Source organism: Ictalurus punctatus, chromosome 16 (genome assembly GCF_001660625.3).
Source record: "Ictalurus punctatus breed USDA103 chromosome 16, Coco_2.0, whole genome shotgun sequence".
NCBI classification, from domain to species: Eukaryota; Metazoa; Chordata; class Actinopteri; order Siluriformes; family Ictaluridae; genus Ictalurus; species Ictalurus punctatus.
In genome coordinates this window covers 305001-322064 of record NC_030431.2, presented here as the reverse complement: position 1 = coordinate 322064, position 17064 = coordinate 305001, and the positions used below count along the sequence as shown (strand labels likewise).

Genomic DNA, 17064 nt, shown 5'->3' with positions numbered 1-17064 from the left:
CTTTATTCTGGGCTCTGAGGTATAGCAAAGAATATTCATGTCGTTACTCTACTGTTTTTCTTCATTTTTCTTTCACCTGAAAACATGAGGTTCGCTCACGCCAGTGAAAATCTTTATACTCGGTACATTTCTCTCCAGACATGTTTTTGTCAAATCATAAGGTGACGTTTTACATCCTGTTGCTACGTACACTTCCTATTTGTCAAAAAAGCAAGTTTCGCTGCCAAGAATATGCTTCGACATCTCTACTTTAAGAAAACAAATATGGACATGTTACTTGCGTTACTTCCGGGACCTCTGGTGTTCACTCGTGTAAACATTTCAGTCTAGAAGAAATGTAAATAAATAAATAAATAAATAAATAAATAAATAAGAGGCTTTGGATAGGAGTCCCAAAAATAAATAATCATCACCACAGCACCCCCTACTGGACAACAATGCAAAACAGACCACCGAATACAGTTCTTTGCTTTTCGTAACCTCCGTTTTATTCCACAGATACCACCAAGACATGATGTAATAGATAGAGAAGTTGCTGTATAGGTCAGCACTCGAAGCATTACACAATATTTACACTCCTTTTCAGGTCTGAACATGGTTTTACACGTTAGGCACATTTGTGCACGCTCTCTGAAAGGTGAGAAAGTGCAAAAGATCTTTACACAAATACTCAAGACAGCTGGCATGGGCGCCTCTGCGGTCTCTGTAGAAGCCGGATTAGGCCAGAGCTGGTGAAATGAGACGTCTGGGAACGTTTCCAGAGACTGGTGTTTCGTATAATTCGTACGGTTCATATGCGAGTCCAAAAATATAGCAAGTTCTAGCAACAATATATTCCGTTAACGCTATTCAGTACATGTACAATATTTTACAACCTTAAAATACTTATATATATATATATATATATATATATATATATATATATATATATATATATATATTACTGTCGGTTTATTTTTTATGTTAGACGGTCAGAATAACAGGTGCAGGCTGTGCACTACAGACCGTACACGCATGCCCATCACGACACAGCCACTTACTTAATAGTCAGACGTCAACGCGTCGATGAAATCTTTTCAGGGGAAACACTCGGGGGTTTCAGATCACTCGCATGTACTACTGAACATTCCAAAAACACTTTCAACACACCCTCGTCGTCTCGTCTTTAACAAGTCGCCACTTGTAGCACGCGGGGAGCTCTTGAATACTCTCTCGATTGGCATCCAGCACGGAAACGCAAGCAATTTCTTTGACTAGTTCTACAATATGTCCCCTTATTAATATGTACAGAGTCAAATTAGCTTGGTAGCTAATTACTTGTCAATAGTTATGGCACATGGACAGTTGCTAACATAAGACTCAAATTGGAAGTTTATGATCTATCGAATATTTTATTGCTTTCATTAATAGAGCTTCGTCCACTTTTTTTTTTTTTTTGCTGTTTGGTCGTCTGCTTCCTAACTCTACAGTCGCGTTTTTACAATCTCGCAGGTGTCAAATATAAATATAGAAGCTGGATTAAGCTTGAAATCAAAGAGAAAAAAAACTCTGTGAGAGGAAGTCAACGAGGGTGTGTTCAAACCGGAACTGGAACGCAGCCCTGCTCTGCCATCTTGCATGGTGCTGGAACCCATGCTTGGACACATTCATCACCGGCAGCTGACACATGAGGCGAAGGAAGAGAGACTCGCAAAACGCTGTCGGCTGTAACGATGACTGTGAGCTGGTTTGACAGGAGAGGAGGCTGGAACGCTAGAAATAGACATTCAAATGGGAATGGGGTTGGGGGGCGCGGGCGGTTCGTTTACAGTGTCATCTCGTAGTGACACGCGGATGGACAATAAGTAGCTGATGATATTTTATAACGAAATAAACCTCTCTACTGGAATGCAGAAAACAGGACACTTCATTCGCCTGTATGGAAAGATCATAAAATAATAAATAAGTAAATAAAATTTTAAAGTCAAAGAGAGAGAGAGAGAGAGAGAGAGAGAGAGAGAGAGATTGCAAGTAGTAGTGAGCGGTATGACTGTTGATCTGCTGTACCAGTTGTTAATCCTGAACGGATAAATTACATACAATGTGATGCCATGGAAAGAACGACTGAATAACGAGAAAAATAGAACGCGAGAACTTAACTTACTCGTGCGCTCAATTTCCGTGACCCCCTCGCGTACGCTCGCCTTTAAGCATGCACGACGGCACGCAACAAAACAACGGATCATACTGTTTCTATGCACGTGTCTATGCACGTGTCTGGCGTGTAGCGGCGAGTTCGGCGACAGCGGTTGGCGCCTAAGAGACGCTTGAAGTGAGATTTTCCAGGCAAAAAAAACTAGGTACGACCAGGTATCTGTAAAGCGACAAATCCGAACGATTGGGTGTGGTCCGCCGTTTCTTTAGTTCCCCACTCGCACCTGCAATTAGTTCCCATTTACTGCTCCAAAAACCCCAGGTTTCATCTTATCCTGTCATATACGCCGTGTATAGGGACGTTAGGAAGAAATGTAATGTTAGCGGTGACGTGTGTATCGTTTACGACAGCATAAGTGCTCGGGACGTGTCGCTGCCATCGTTCAGTGTTATAAAGATAAAAAATAGATCAGAAAATGGATTTGTGATGTGAAAAGCGAACGGAGCGTAAAGGCTGCGCTCTATGGCGCCACTGAATCACTTATTAACTATAAAAGGTAAGCTACCACAGGTAAAACTTGTACAAATCATTGCCTTTAGTCTATATACTGTATAATAAAAGGGAAGCATCCGTATTTTTTTTTTTAAATAACGTATTATTATAAACATTGTGATTTAGCAAAAATTCGGAATTAGAAAAAGCGCCACATCAGAGCTGCCCGCTGTGTTCATGCACGAAAACCGTTCGTAGACGTTAGATATAAAACAACACAAAATGCCCAGGTTATTTCTTCATTCACGTAGTAAAATATTTTGTAATCATTTAATGTCGGAGTCTCATGCTAAGCAGTAAACCTAAACTTTATTTGGTTTGCCTTTTTTTTTTTTTTTTTTTTTTGCATATTCAACAAGAAATTTGATTTTAAGGACATTATGTGACATTTAGATCGGGTTAAATGTGCATTAGGGTAAGATGCTTGAAAAAAAAAAATCGGCCTAACGGTTAATCAGGTGGAGTTGAATAAGATTTGAATGATTTTTTTATTTTTTTTTTTTACTCAATCCCCGCCCTCATTTCCACTCATGTACACAAAGCTCCGCCCCCAAGACTTACAGTGGTTCATGCTAACTAGAGCTTTCAACTGCTTGAAAGTCAAGGTTCAACCCTATAAAACATGCAAAATTGAATTGTGAAGAGGTGTTGGGGGCGGGTTTATAACATGACTGACGAGAGACCAATCAAAATACGAACATACATTCCCGGACCAGGACGCGGTTTTTGAAACTGGGTTAAACAATGGCTTAAACCGTTATTTATACATCATTCGGACCAGTAGGAAATGACAAATATTGAGTATTGCTCCTTTAACTGATCAACACGGAAACCTGGAAGCAGAGGACTGCCAGAAATATCAATCAATACCTTGTAAGATTGAAACGGCATCACATTTTAACCCATACTGTGGATATAAATTTGTCTATAGTGCTCACTACTAACTGCAAATGCTCTTAAAGCTCGTTCTATCCGTGTACAAATGGAACGCGTGTACAGGTGCACGTAAAAAAATACGATTCGTTATTGTTTGTGGGGGTGGAATCAATGAGAGAGTTATCCTGGGGGGGAAAAAGAGAGTGAGTGTAAGGCTGTAGCAAGAAATGTTGAACCTTCAGAACCTTAGGGGGGAAAAAAAGAGGTAGCTGGTGATGCACTTGAATGGAATCATTTCGTTTTGTAAATGTGCAAAAGACTGAGGAGAAAGCTCGTGTTGTGCACATCCACAGGCTCGTGGAGAGGTTCTGGAGAAAAACTTGAAAGATTTAAAGAAAAATCTGCATGCTGTTCCGAATAATCCCCCGGAAATTCAAAATCCATTTCATGAACCAAACGAACACCATGCAGATTTTTATAGATTTTGGACGCACACACACACACGCACACACGCACGCACGCACGCACACACGCACGCACGCACACACCCCACCATGACTTTACTGCAAAAAGTATAAAAACAATATTTTTTTTTAAATAATTAATTTTTAAATTTAAAAAAAAAATATTTGAAGCAAAATGGCATTTAAACCAGTTCAAATAAACCGAAATAAAAATGGCGGTAAATTATTGTAACTCCTGCATAGTAATGTTTACCAATAAATAAATTAATTAAAAATAATAATAATAAAAAAACGTAAAAAGAACTGACCTGCGCCTCACAGTAACCGCGTCACGGTCAGTAACTCCGTTAGCACCATCCTTCTAACCTGTTAACTTAAAATAACATCGTCAACGTAAAACACGCATCGAGTTAAGCATCAGTTGACGTCCCACGCTGCACAAACTCTGCGTCGATGAATAATAAATAAACTCCTACAGTCATACTTCACTGGATATGTAGCTTTAAGGCTTGTTAACAAAAACACTCACAATCTGTCAATCACTGAATCTCATGGCTCTGAATCCAAAAGACGATAAATCTACGTATAAACACCTATACAGAGAGCTGTAATCACTGAAAAACCATCTGAGCGTTTCGATACACACTAAACTTAAGATCTATAAAGTCTAAACTCAAGCGATTCACGTTACTGCACTTTGCCCATTAAACCTGACTCAACGTTGCATCTAGAAACAAAAAAGCGCTAAGTGTGTCACACACGCCCGACTGCACTTCCGCACTCCATTTCAGCTACAGCACGTCCAAGCCCTTTTTGCTGCAGCAAATAGAGTTTAAAAAAAAATTTAATCTTAAAAAAAAAAGAAAAAAAAAAAAAAAGTCAATGGAAAACTTTGGTTCAAAATTCAAGATTTAAACCACGAACTGTGTGAATATTAAAACATAATCGAAAACCTAAAAAAAACAAATAAAATAAATCTCCTGGGAGGCTTGCAGGGGCGTTGCTCACTCATTCTGAGGGCGAGAGGGGAAAGTTTTGACGGTCACACAGTCACACAGTGCTGTCCTCCAGAAGAGGCTCGAAGTCCTCGTCGCTGCCCGGAAGCGGCGTGTTGGCGTGTGCTCCTGTCAGACTGTTGCTCCTCTTGAGCTCCTGGCACGTCTTGGCACCCGCTGTCGGCTGTTCGGGGATGAACAGCGCCACGATGAAGGCTGCCAACACCGCGCACGCGCCCAACAGGAAGGGAGGGCCTGGTATCGCCAGCTGCTGGCAAACAAATGAGACAAACAGAGCAGTTTATGATGAGACAGGCTTACGTGGACGTCAAGATGACACGCAGCACCTGCTTTCTCCTGCAATCTTTTTTTTTTTAATAGCCGACAATAATGTAAAGGGGTCAATATTTTCAATCGACTGTTTGTATAGCACTTTTAACATTAGACAATGACTACGTTTACATGGACACCAGTGATCTAATTATTGACCTTATTCTGAGTAAGGTAATATTGTGATTAAGGTGTCTGTGATGGACTAGCACCCTGTCCAGGGTGTACCCCACCTTGTGCCCGGTGCTTCCTGGGATAGGCTCCGGGTTTCCCCGCAACCCTGAAAAGGACTAAGCGGTATAGAAGATGGGTGGATGGATGATTAAGGTGTTTGCATGAATCGCTTTTAGAATACTCCTTTCATCTTTCCCGTGTTATAGAACACAGTTCAATTAACGGTACACGTCATTACGTCCCCGCGCCACGACGTCCCTCCAGAATTTCACGTATCGACATATAGTTGGTCTTCATCGTGGTACCGTATGAAGTTTCGGGTGTGTTTATTTGTAATTTTTACGAACGCTTCAAGTGAAGTTAATTATTTGTCATGCTGTACGTGCAAATAGACGTAGTCTTACAACTGGGAACTCCAAATAAATGAAAATACGATCCAGCTTTATTACAAAAATGCTCAGTGAGCTTATACTGTACCTTGCAGCTCCGTTTACACCCAAGCTGCTGCTTGACATTTATGCAGCCTGACACAATGGAAGGAGCTAGGATGGCTAATAAAGTATGAAAGCTAGCCATGGGAGGGCATGCCAGCAAATGTTAGCAATTTCACACTTCCCACTCATGTCCTTATACAAGTTCATCACGAGCTTTATTGAAATATTAGGACTGAAGTACAAGAGGCTGGTTAGGTTTTAAAGAGTTCAAATCGCACGACCAACACCATGAAATATTACGGAGCATATGACCAGATTTCAATGTAAATCTAAATACACAAACGCACAAAAAAAAAAGACATTCTATCAGGGTTAAATAACTTAAGTGAAATAAAAATGCTGGTTTTCTGCCCTTCAGAAGCTACACAAGACATTTATGTTTCCCAGATGCCAAAATAATAACAATTTACACCGATCATCCTGTATCGTGCCCTTCATGTATCGTGCTTCTCTCATGAGCATCAGTGAATCTTTGCACCTTGTGTAATAGTCGTGTACGAGTCCCTCGGTCGTCCCCGGTGTGAAAAGACGGATCTCAAAATCATATAGCCGCTGTTGGAAAGGGCTCAAATATGCAGAAGATGCTGGAAAATTAAAGAATGCAGCTTTAGTATTGCACATGCTGTCCACGTGTAATATTAAAGCTTAACAAAAGGCCTATATGGTATTTGGACCTGGGGTCCTGGGCTCGGACATCCAGGACAAGCAGCTTTCGTGTCTAGGCCCAGAGGACCAGTTGCTTCAACAACCGAAGAATGAAAAGGAGAATGGAAAAAAAAGAAACCCTGCTCCTTATTATTATGTTTCCAGGCAACCAAAACGTAGGTCTGGCGGACTGCTCATTGCCACGCATTTAACCATATTTTTATGCAGATGCAAAATTTTGGTGCCTGGACAGCTGAAATCTACACTTTGTATCTGTGTACTCCTTTTCGAGATGTTTTCCGTGACGTTTTCTGAATCCGGAGTTTTCATGGAATGTCTGTTGAGAGAGCGCAGGAAACCACTGACCTTACTGGGAGCCTGGAGAGGGATGCTGTAGTCGGTCTGGATCGGCGCGATTCCGCTCAGCTCGACGTCGAAGAGGAAGAAGATGAAGCCGTAGAGCGCCGGACCCAGGCCGTTACACAGCCCTCGGATGCCTGTGATCATTCCTTGCACTAGCCCTAAATGAAAAGCAAGGCGCAGCTACAGTTGAGGTCATAAGTTTACATACGCCTTGCAGGACCTGCGAAATGTTAATGGCATCATAAAAATTTACTATTGCCCTGATATAAGCTATTTCACATAACAGATATTAGTTTATTTAAAGATCTTAATTTTTTTCCCCATTTAGTACTGCCCTTCAGGAGCTACATAAAATATTTACTCAGACGACAAAATAACAATTTAGACCGATCATCCGGTTCAGAAGTTTACACGCCCCTGGCTCTTCATGTATCGTTTCTTGAGCATCAGCGAATGTTTGTACCTTTTCTAATAGTTGTGTACGAGTCCCTCAGATGTCATGTGTGAAAAGACGAATCTTAACATCATACAGTCGCTGTTGGAAAGAGCTCAAATATGCAGAAGATGCTGGAAAAGCAAATAATGTTCTGAAGAACAGCGGGCAGTTTAACTGCTCAGGACTAACAAGTGACTCGTGAACAACGATCACGAAACGTACACACAGGCGTCGATCGTCCAGGTAACGACACACAGTGTTAATAATCGAGCGTATGTAAATTTCTGAACTGGTTCATTTGTGTAAATTCAGTTATTATTGTGTCTCGTGGACTATATGTAAACATCTGTTATGTGAAATAGCTTCTTCAGGGCAGAACTACAAGTGCACGGTCCTGTAGGTTCATCCTGTACAACATCAAGAGAATCCAACCCTACCTCACCGAACAGGCTACACAGATACTAGTCCAGGCTCTTGTTATCTCAAAACTGGACTACTGCAACTCACTACTCTCGGGCCTCCCAGCAGCTCCATCAAACCCCTGCAGATGATTCAGAATGCTGCAGCGCGCCTCGTCTTCAACCAGCCCAAGAGAACCCATGTCACACCCCTCTTCATCTTCCTACACTGACTTCCTGTAGCCGCCCGCATCAAATTCAAGGCCTTGATGCTCACCTACAAGACTTGTCTGGAACAGCGCCCCCTACCTCAACTCTCTCCTGAAGGCTTATGTTCCCTCACGCAATCTGCGATCGATGAGCGACCGACGTTTAGTAGTTCCCATTCAGCGTGGCGCAAGGTCACTTTCCAGAACCTTCACACTAACTGTTCCTCAGTGCTGGAAGGAACTTACAACCTCAATCCGGACCACAGAATCTCTCACCATCTTCACAAAACAGCTAAAGACCCTCCTCTTCCGTCAACACCTAACCAACTCATAATAAAAATAAATAAATAAATAAATAATTTTTGCACTTACACCTCTACTCTGCACACTTTGCTTCTTCTGGAACTCAAGTGATGGATCTTGTATGGTAGCACTACTTGATATCGCTTTGCTTGTATTTCTCATTTGTAAGTCGCTTTGGATAAAAGCATCCGCTAAATGAATAAATGTAAATGTAAATAAAGAAAAAACAAAATGTATATAAACTTATGACCTGAACTGTTCTGTTCCTCACCCTCCCCCTTTTTATTCCATTCAAAGCTGTAATGCAATATAAAATATGCTAGCCTGTTTGGTTTTGTTAATGAGTGTGGACTCACCTTGTTGATCTGGATCAGCGCTGCGAGATACGAGCGCACTCACTGCAGGAAAGGTGATGCTGGACATGGCTGCCACGGCGCCGGCTGCCCACATCATCCTACACGGTTACACGCAAAACAAGAAGTCAGGCACAGAAAGAGCGTCGCCCTTCACGCTCCAAATACGTAACCTTTACTCCGAGCACAGAATACACGCAGTGATAGGTTTCCAGCCTTACAGAGAAATGGTAATAGTACAATCGCAGGAGTGAAGTGTTTACACAGCATCGTGACTCATGATTCATGATTCATGACTCGTGATTCATGTTTTACCCCAAATGCACGTCATGTTGAGTTTCAGCTTCACTTCTACACAAGAGCTAAGATACGGTTCATGTTAACGTATGAATCTACTACCTGCTAAAATTAGACAAGAACTGGATTATAATCATGCATGTAAACAAAACACACTCAGTAAACAAAATAAATGAAAATGTCGGAGGCTACAAGGCATGTGACAGAAAGATTGTGTGTGTTAGTGGAGATAACATCGAGGATAATCGTATCAGCCAAATGACAAACTTTATTTAATCCCGGTCACGTCTTCTCATTAAACGGAGCCTCAAACCGATGGACAGAGTGTGTGACTCACCATGGTTCAGATCCAAAGCCATACCACGCCAGCTGGAGGATCTGGAATCCGAGGCCCAGCAGAACCGTGTTCTTGTTCCCAATGGTTCTCATTAGCAGCGTGAGAAAAAGCGTCTGTCAAGAGGTCAAGCACAAGCGACAGTTTAGTGCATCATGAAAGCTCATAGACACTGAGCTCTGTGTTCAGGTCCTCTCTGGAGATACGAGTCAAAGCCGTTATTTATCCATCACTTACACGAAGGTTGCAGATTTAGAACCGTAGAGTCCTTCTTAAGTTAACGTACGTTCGGATTTAACGTGCATCAAAGAGGCTAATACGTGTCAACACGGTGCTGTGCATAAATATTCACACACACACACACCCCCCCCCCCCCCCCCCCCGAAGTTTTCCACACTTTGTAGTGGTAACAACCTGGAACCGAAATGGACTCGATGTGTATTTTATGTCATGAATCTACACCAATCATAGCCATAAAAAACAATATATCTGGCACAATTATGTATAAATAACTAACGTTATTGTTGTGTTTGCATAATACCCCTGTTACTGTGCAACCCTTAATTAGTCACATACAGTTGCAATCAAAATTATTCACCCCCTTCATGGCGAGCATCTTTAGTGCTTTAGTACCTATTGCTGTTATGACCTGCTGCAAACGAGACGCAGAGCTTCTGCAGCGTTCCTGAGGAATCGTCTCCCGTTCCTCATGAGCAATAGCCTCCAGTTCAGTGATATTCTCTGACTTGTTCATTGCAAGAAGCTGAAAGTCTGTAATTCTAAATAAACCTGATTTGCAGTTTTGATTGCAACTGTAACTAGTTGGATGCACTCGACAGAATTCTGTAAAATTATCAATCGTATATACATTTACAATATTTATAAAACATTGTAATGCCAATTAAGGGTTGTTTTTTCCCAGTTCCAGGTTGTAACACTACAACAGTGTAGAAACCTTGAAAAAGGGGTGAATACTTAAGCAAGGCACTGTAGTTTGAGAAGGGAAAAAAAAAAGGCTATAACTCAGTGACACTTTGTGTAAGGCTTCAGAAACATGGACGTCTAATAAAAATCGGCATTTGTTCCGCAGGTTCTGTTTTATTCTGCGCCAAGCCAAGGGAAAAATTTTTTTAAAGCCTAGCGATGTAAGATGATGTGCTTCAGCATTAAAGCGTTCCGCTGCGCAGCTCGGCAACCCGAAAACCGTCTCAGGAAAGTGGATGCATGTGCATGCGTTTATCGGCACGATTTTAATACCGCTCTGTCAGTTTGTTTCATGGCCGGTGTCGCTGTCGCTTCGTTTACAGCCACGCTTCGGCGGCGCTCGAATGACTAAAAGGCGTTCTTCGAATAGTACGGTGTTCCCGAACCGTCGTATCCCAACAGATTTCCGTCCCTGCGCCATGACTCATAACTCTGACACTCCAATCTCTCTCGCTGAGTCGAAGTTTACCTTGTGCAATATTAGACAATCAGTGAACTCAATTCAATTACCACTGCAGCTTATTAAAAGAGTGACTTTTCTCAGCAATGAGGCTGCACAAAATCCTTCACACACACACACACACACACACACACACACACACACACAGAATTCTCCTCAATTAAGTACCTGGGCCACGATGGAGAGGATCCCCACCACTCCGATGAACACGGCGATTGTAGTGGGTGAGAAGTTAATGACCTGTGAGAGAAAGAAACAGAGAAATGGAGAGACACAGCTGTATCAGTGCTCGCAGGGAATATCAAAACCAAAACGAGCTCCTTTTGACAAATAACAGCCCACGGTTTTCCTATAAGATACTCAGTGTGCAAAGAAAAACCTATTTCAATTGGAAAATTAATCCCTCCAGCAGTCTCTGATATGGGCACATTGGTTTACAAGCCTAGATCCGATTCAAGCTGAAAATCTATACCGCTGCTGAAAATCACTGTTTTCATCCAACACACACCATCATATATTCTGCTATATAGACAGCATAAAATAATTACAGCACCATTTACTTGCCTCAAAAAAACTCTGGTATTATTATTCTTATTTTTATTATTATTATTATTAATAATAATATTATTGAAGATAATATTTGTCATTCGTAATATTCATTCGAAGGGGTTTGATGAGCTAGTAAAGTTCATTTCAGGCTACCGAGATCTGAAGAGTGCCTGCCCGAAGCGCTACCAGAGATTTGGAAATTTTGTGAGCCCTGGAAAAGCACCGGTGGAGCTTGAACTGGCTGGGCTAGAAGACAAAGCAAAAGACGACATCTGGTTCCACTCCATGTACAGCAGAAACATTTCCTATTCCTGAGTATTACTCATTTCAAAAACGTAGTGATGCTACTCTAACACGCATGTCGGAAAGTGAAACGAGCAAATGCCTCGATTAGACCTGTACGTTTATTTTATTTGTTTGAAAACAAAGACCCCCCCCCCCCCCAATCCCCCCAATGTTAGTGACCAGCTAACAAGTATCGACACTCACCTGTCGTAAGTACAGGAAGAAGCTGGAGTACTGGCCTGCCTCGGGTAAGTACGACAGAAACACCGTGATGCAGATGAGAAGCACAGTCGTGTCCTTCCCCACTTTCCTCAGAGACTGCACGACAAAAGTACAAATCATTAAACGGCACTCAAGCGTATCCAGTATCTGTCGGTGAAACCGCGAAGCAAACGGCACTGACGTGCGCTGTGTTGCGGCGAGCCAATTAAAATTTGCAACAGATAGAGGCCATTTAAGAGGCTGCCAGTCCATTAGCAATAAAGCTGAAGTTATTGCGCAAGCTAATCTGCAAATATTGATCATATGCGAGTCATAACGGCTGCCACGATCTCTGTGTGTTTTTTGGACTACGCAGCACTATTGACTACAAGATCATAAAACTCCGTCAAAAACGAGCATTCGCCCTTGGCTGCTGCTCTCATCACAGGAGCAACTCATTTTAGCCTTAGTGATGGTTCAGCTGAAAGTCTGCTCTTATATGTGATTTAATTTCAACTCCAATGTACTGTTGCAGACAGCTAAAATAACGATAACTGTCCCGATAGTTATGGCCATGACCGCACGTAATGTAGAATGTTCAAACTAGTTGTTCCTGAAACATGGCGTATGCATCCTACATGATGGTGTTTGTGCTTAATCGCATGCTAGTGAAGGAGTTTAGCTCGGATTTACAGCGAACGGATCCGCCTGCTCCCAGGAGATCGGTGCTCCCCAGGTGTTCAGTCTCATCTTATCGGGCAGCGACTCGGGGACGGCCAGCAGGATGAAGCAGATATCCGCCAGGGCGATGAGCGTAGCCACCAGGACCACCAGATTATCCCCGTAGGTCGCTGAGAGGTAAGCACCGATCGCAGGGCTCGTCACCAAACTCGCTGCAAACGTGGCAGACACCTAGAACAAGAGCACGGGAGAATTACATGCTAGGTATGGCCTTATTAAATACGTTATATTTACAAACTCATATGATCATATTAATATGCTTTGATAAACGGTGTCGGTATCAGGTAAATGTCAGGATCAGGTACCAGCTGACACCCAGAGCTCTACTATTGGTATCGTATTAAACATGAAAACGTGGAGCTTGAGTTGATTGCTTACGAGTCCATATGCAGTGCTCCTCTCCCGCTCCTCCGTAACGTCTGCTACATACGCGAAGATGACCGAGAAGGTGACTGAGAAAGCCCCAGACACGGAGATCATCGCAAAGTACCACCTGAAAAGTCAAAGCAAGGAACCATGGTTTATATCCAATAACCTAATTTGACTTACTGAAATATGAAATACATATGTACTGAGGACATAAACAGTGCAAGAATAACCAAGAAACCAAAATAAAATTAAGAGCTAATATTAACATAATAATAATAATAATAATAATAATAATAATAATAAGATATATTTACAACTTCAATTTTGATAGTTGGGACAGTATGGAAAAACGCTAATAAAAACAAAGAGGAGTGATGTGTAAATGTACTTCGAGTTGTTTTAAAAAACATATAAAGACAAAGTATATGATGTTTTACCTAATCAAGGTAAACGTTTATTTTGAAATTGATGCATGCAACACTTTCCAAAAAACTTTCGGGCGGGGCAGTTTAAGACTAATAGCGATGTGAGAAGTTGAAATAAGAAGGTGATGTGAAACAGGTGAGGCGATCGTCTAATCATAGTATATAAGGAGCCTCCAAAAAAAAAGCTGAGTCCTTCAAGAGCAAGGACGGGTCGAGGCTCGCCGATCTGTCAACAGATGTGTCAGAGAATAATCCAACACCTTGAGAAGAACATTCCCCAAAGACAAATGGGTAGGATTTTGGGCGTTTCACCTTCTACGGTGCACAATATAATTAAAGATTCAAGGAATCCGGTCGAATCTCGGAGTGTAAAGGGCGAGGCCGGAAAACCGCTTCTGAATGCGCGTGATCTCCGATCCCTCAGACGTCACTGTCTTAAAAACCCTCATGAATCTGTAATGGATTTGTATGGCTTTGCATACAAAGCAGAAGCCGCACATCAACACTGTCCAGAAGCGCCGCCCACTTCTCTGGGCTCGGTCTCGTCTGAGATGGACAGTAGTACAGTGGAATCGGGTTTTGTGGTCCGACGAGTCGACAGTTCAAATATTTTCTGGACAAAACAGCCGTCATGTTCTCCGGGCCAAAGAGGAAAAGGACCATCCAAGCTGTTATCAGCGTCAGGTCCAAAAGCCAGCGTCTGTCATGGTATGGGGGTGTGTCAGTGCCCATGGTATGGGCGTGTGTCAGTGCCCATGGTATGGGTAACCTGCACATCTGTAAGGGCATCAGTAACGCAGAAAGATATGTACACATTTTGGAGCAACATATTCTGCCATTCAGGGCAGGACAATGCCAGACCACATTCTGCCCAGATTACAAGCACATGGTTGCATAAGCAGAGAGTGCAGCTGCGAGCATGGCCTGCCTGCAGTCCTGACCTGTCCTCCATTGAGAACGTGTGGCACATTATGAAGTGCAAAATAACGTAACAAAGGCCCCTTACAGTTGCGCAGCTGAAGAAATGCATAATAGAAGAATGGGGGAAATTCCAATGGGTTTTTCCCGGTTGTGTCCGTTGCATGAGTGGCTGAGAAGGGTCCGCTGTCACTATATAGTACCACAGCGGCCTCTAGAGGCGAAATAAAAAAACTATCACTGACCAATTTTGTTCTGTTTTTTTTTTATATTCATTTTGGAATAAAAATTCATTTTTTACTCTATGTTTATTAGTTATTTGGAGTGTTACTTTTTGCTTCAGTTTGGATGTATATCTTTTATTTACTTTAATATTTATTAATAGTTAATATATATTTAGTGCATTTAAAAACATACAGTATATTTCATGGTACAGTCATTACTGTTTATTTTTGTAATAAAGTTCATTTTGAGTGTTGTGTTTTCATTCGGTATCAATTTTAAAAACTACCAGTCCATTAATCGGTTATTGGCAGGTACCGCCCGACTTAGTTATCGCTATCGGTAAAAGCCACTATTGGTCGACCAATAATAATAACTCAGGAGGGCAAAAAGAATTACTGTAGCATTTTATTTAAATTGCATATTAAGTTTTATTGTAAAAAGCACAGGATGGCTAGAACTGTACTAATACTGTATGATCTACTAAAAACACTGGGTACGGGAAGCTCAGAAATTATAGACTTCAGGATAAAGCCTAAAATGATCATTGTGATTATTTTGCTCAGTATTACTGTCACATTTTCAGCAGAATTATTCCACTAATTTAGGAATGAAACTGTGATACTGCACTATAAAGAAAAAATTACAAACGCGTCAGACAATTAGTTTTAGATTTGTCTCACGAGCCACAAGCCAATTTGACTGACAAATCAATTGACCAACCATAGACGTTTCCGATTCCAGTCACATGATAGTGCTGGGTGGCTCGCCACTAACTGCTTACACAACTTGCTACGTAGATATAGTCGCTAGAAATACACTGAAATGCAGGGAGCCAATCAGACTGCAGTCTTCTGTAGCAGTATTCTGAAGCTTGTAGCCAGAAACATGTACAAAAGATATCAGACAATCCATTGCCTGTGGGTGGAGCTTATGAGGCTTTAGCTCTCCAATACCCAAGTCCATTATATTTAAGCCAAAGATTATGATGGTGATTAAAATTCGAGCAAAATTACTTGTGACTGGAGGTCAAAATCCAAAGACTAGCAGATGCTTAGATTGGATTTGGCCATAATTATGAATAAAATGAAAACGTATCTTGTAGAGGCCTGAATTTATCCTAAGCCTGAATGAAGCATTCAGTCTAGAAGTAATTAGGAAATAAGGGGGAGATAAAAAGAGGAAAGAAAGGAAATCAAGGATGGACAGAAAGAGAGAGAGAGAGCGCAAGAGACAGACATACCAGGGGCTGAGTCTCATCAGGGGGATGGGCGCGCAGGTGAAAAACACTGTCACCAACAGAAAAGATCTCCTGCCCCAGACATCTGATAAGGCGCCGATTAACGGAGCGCTCATGAAAGACAGCAAGCCCTGGTGACACAAATCACACTGTAAGCCAACAGAGCGAGTCCAGAGGCAGTCGCCGAAAATAATTCACACGCTTCAGACTCACCTTCACTCCCTGAATGAGGCCGTTCATCAGGAACGTGTGCTGTGGGAACGTTTCGTGAAGAACCTAAAGAGAAACAGGCGCTTATCAGTAACGCGTAGTGAAGAAGCGTGAGCTGAGATGGAAGACAGTTTGTGGAGGAAAAAAAGGGAAAGAGAGAGACGGAGACTTACGGTAAGCATCGGTGTGGTGAGCAGCCCCCAGGCAAAAAACTCGAGGAAGATGACCACCACCGCATGGGACACACTCGGTTTCCCGATTCCTTGCTGCATCTGGGGTAAAAAAAAGAAAAAAAAAAGATGATGAATATATGACCTTTCCAGCACTATACAAACAGCTACAACAGTCCTGATTAACCAGGAAAAACCACTACTTTGGTTAATGGTGTAATATTGTACATTTATTAACCAGTAGTAGAAAATTTGCAAATAACATGTAGGACCACATGAACATACTAAACGGTTTATGATAGAGGTCGAACTATCGGTTATCAGCAAAAACACGCCGATAGGTTTACCCCGTTTGCAGGTGAGAAGGGTTCGCTGTCATTCTACAGCACAAGAGCGGCCTCTAGAGGTGAAATAAAAACTATCACTGATCGATTTTGTTGTGTTATTTGAAGTGTTTTTTTGTTTCATTTTGGATGTCTCAAAGTTTATTTGTTATTTGGAGTGTTACTTTTTGGTTCAGTTTGGATGTATATTTTTTGTTTACTTCAACATTTATTAATAGATATTAATATTTATATATTTATTAGAGATGCACCGACGTATCGGCCGATAATTGGTATCGGATGACAAAGGCTATTTTTTCCGCCATCAGCTATTGGCCGCTATCAGCTATGTTAGTTTAAAAACATCCGATGATCAGGGCCAATTATATCCTGTCAATAAAAAGAGGGCGGGAAAACACATCGATTTTGTAAAGATGTCTCTTGTGTGGAATGATGACAAAACTGCAGTTTGTAATCTCTGTAAGCTCTGCACCGCCAAAAATATTACACCGGAAGTAGCAGCAGTTTAACGAGTCGCGTTCCCCCAGTGCACCGTTTAAAGATTTAAATGAAGATGAATTGTAAAAAGGTATATATTGCTATATATATA

General features: G+C 41.7%; 1 protein-coding gene across 3 annotated transcripts in view; it reads right to left on the bottom strand.

The window, feature by feature from the left end:
* Nucleotides 1-462: 462 nt before the first annotated feature.
* Nucleotides 463-17064, bottom strand: part of mfsd14ba (major facilitator superfamily domain containing 14Ba) — an 18836-nt gene continuing 2234 nt past the window's right edge. The window contains exons 2-12 of one of the 3 annotated variants that reach the window (XM_017489722.3): nt 16135-16233; nt 15965-16027; nt 15755-15882; nt 12956-13070; nt 12530-12748; nt 11840-11953; nt 10970-11041; nt 9361-9473; nt 8730-8827; nt 7031-7185; nt 463-5292 (exon numbers count right to left, since the gene is read on the bottom strand). In XM_017489722.3, coding sequence (XP_017345211.1) covers nt 5077-5292; nt 7031-7185; nt 8730-8827; nt 9361-9473; nt 10970-11041; nt 11840-11953; nt 12530-12748; nt 12956-13070; nt 15755-15882; nt 15965-16027; nt 16135-16233 — 1392 coding nt within the window. In that variant the 3' untranslated portion in view covers nt 463-5076. The other 2 variants (XM_017489723.3, XM_053686669.1) reach the window with 2 other exon arrangements.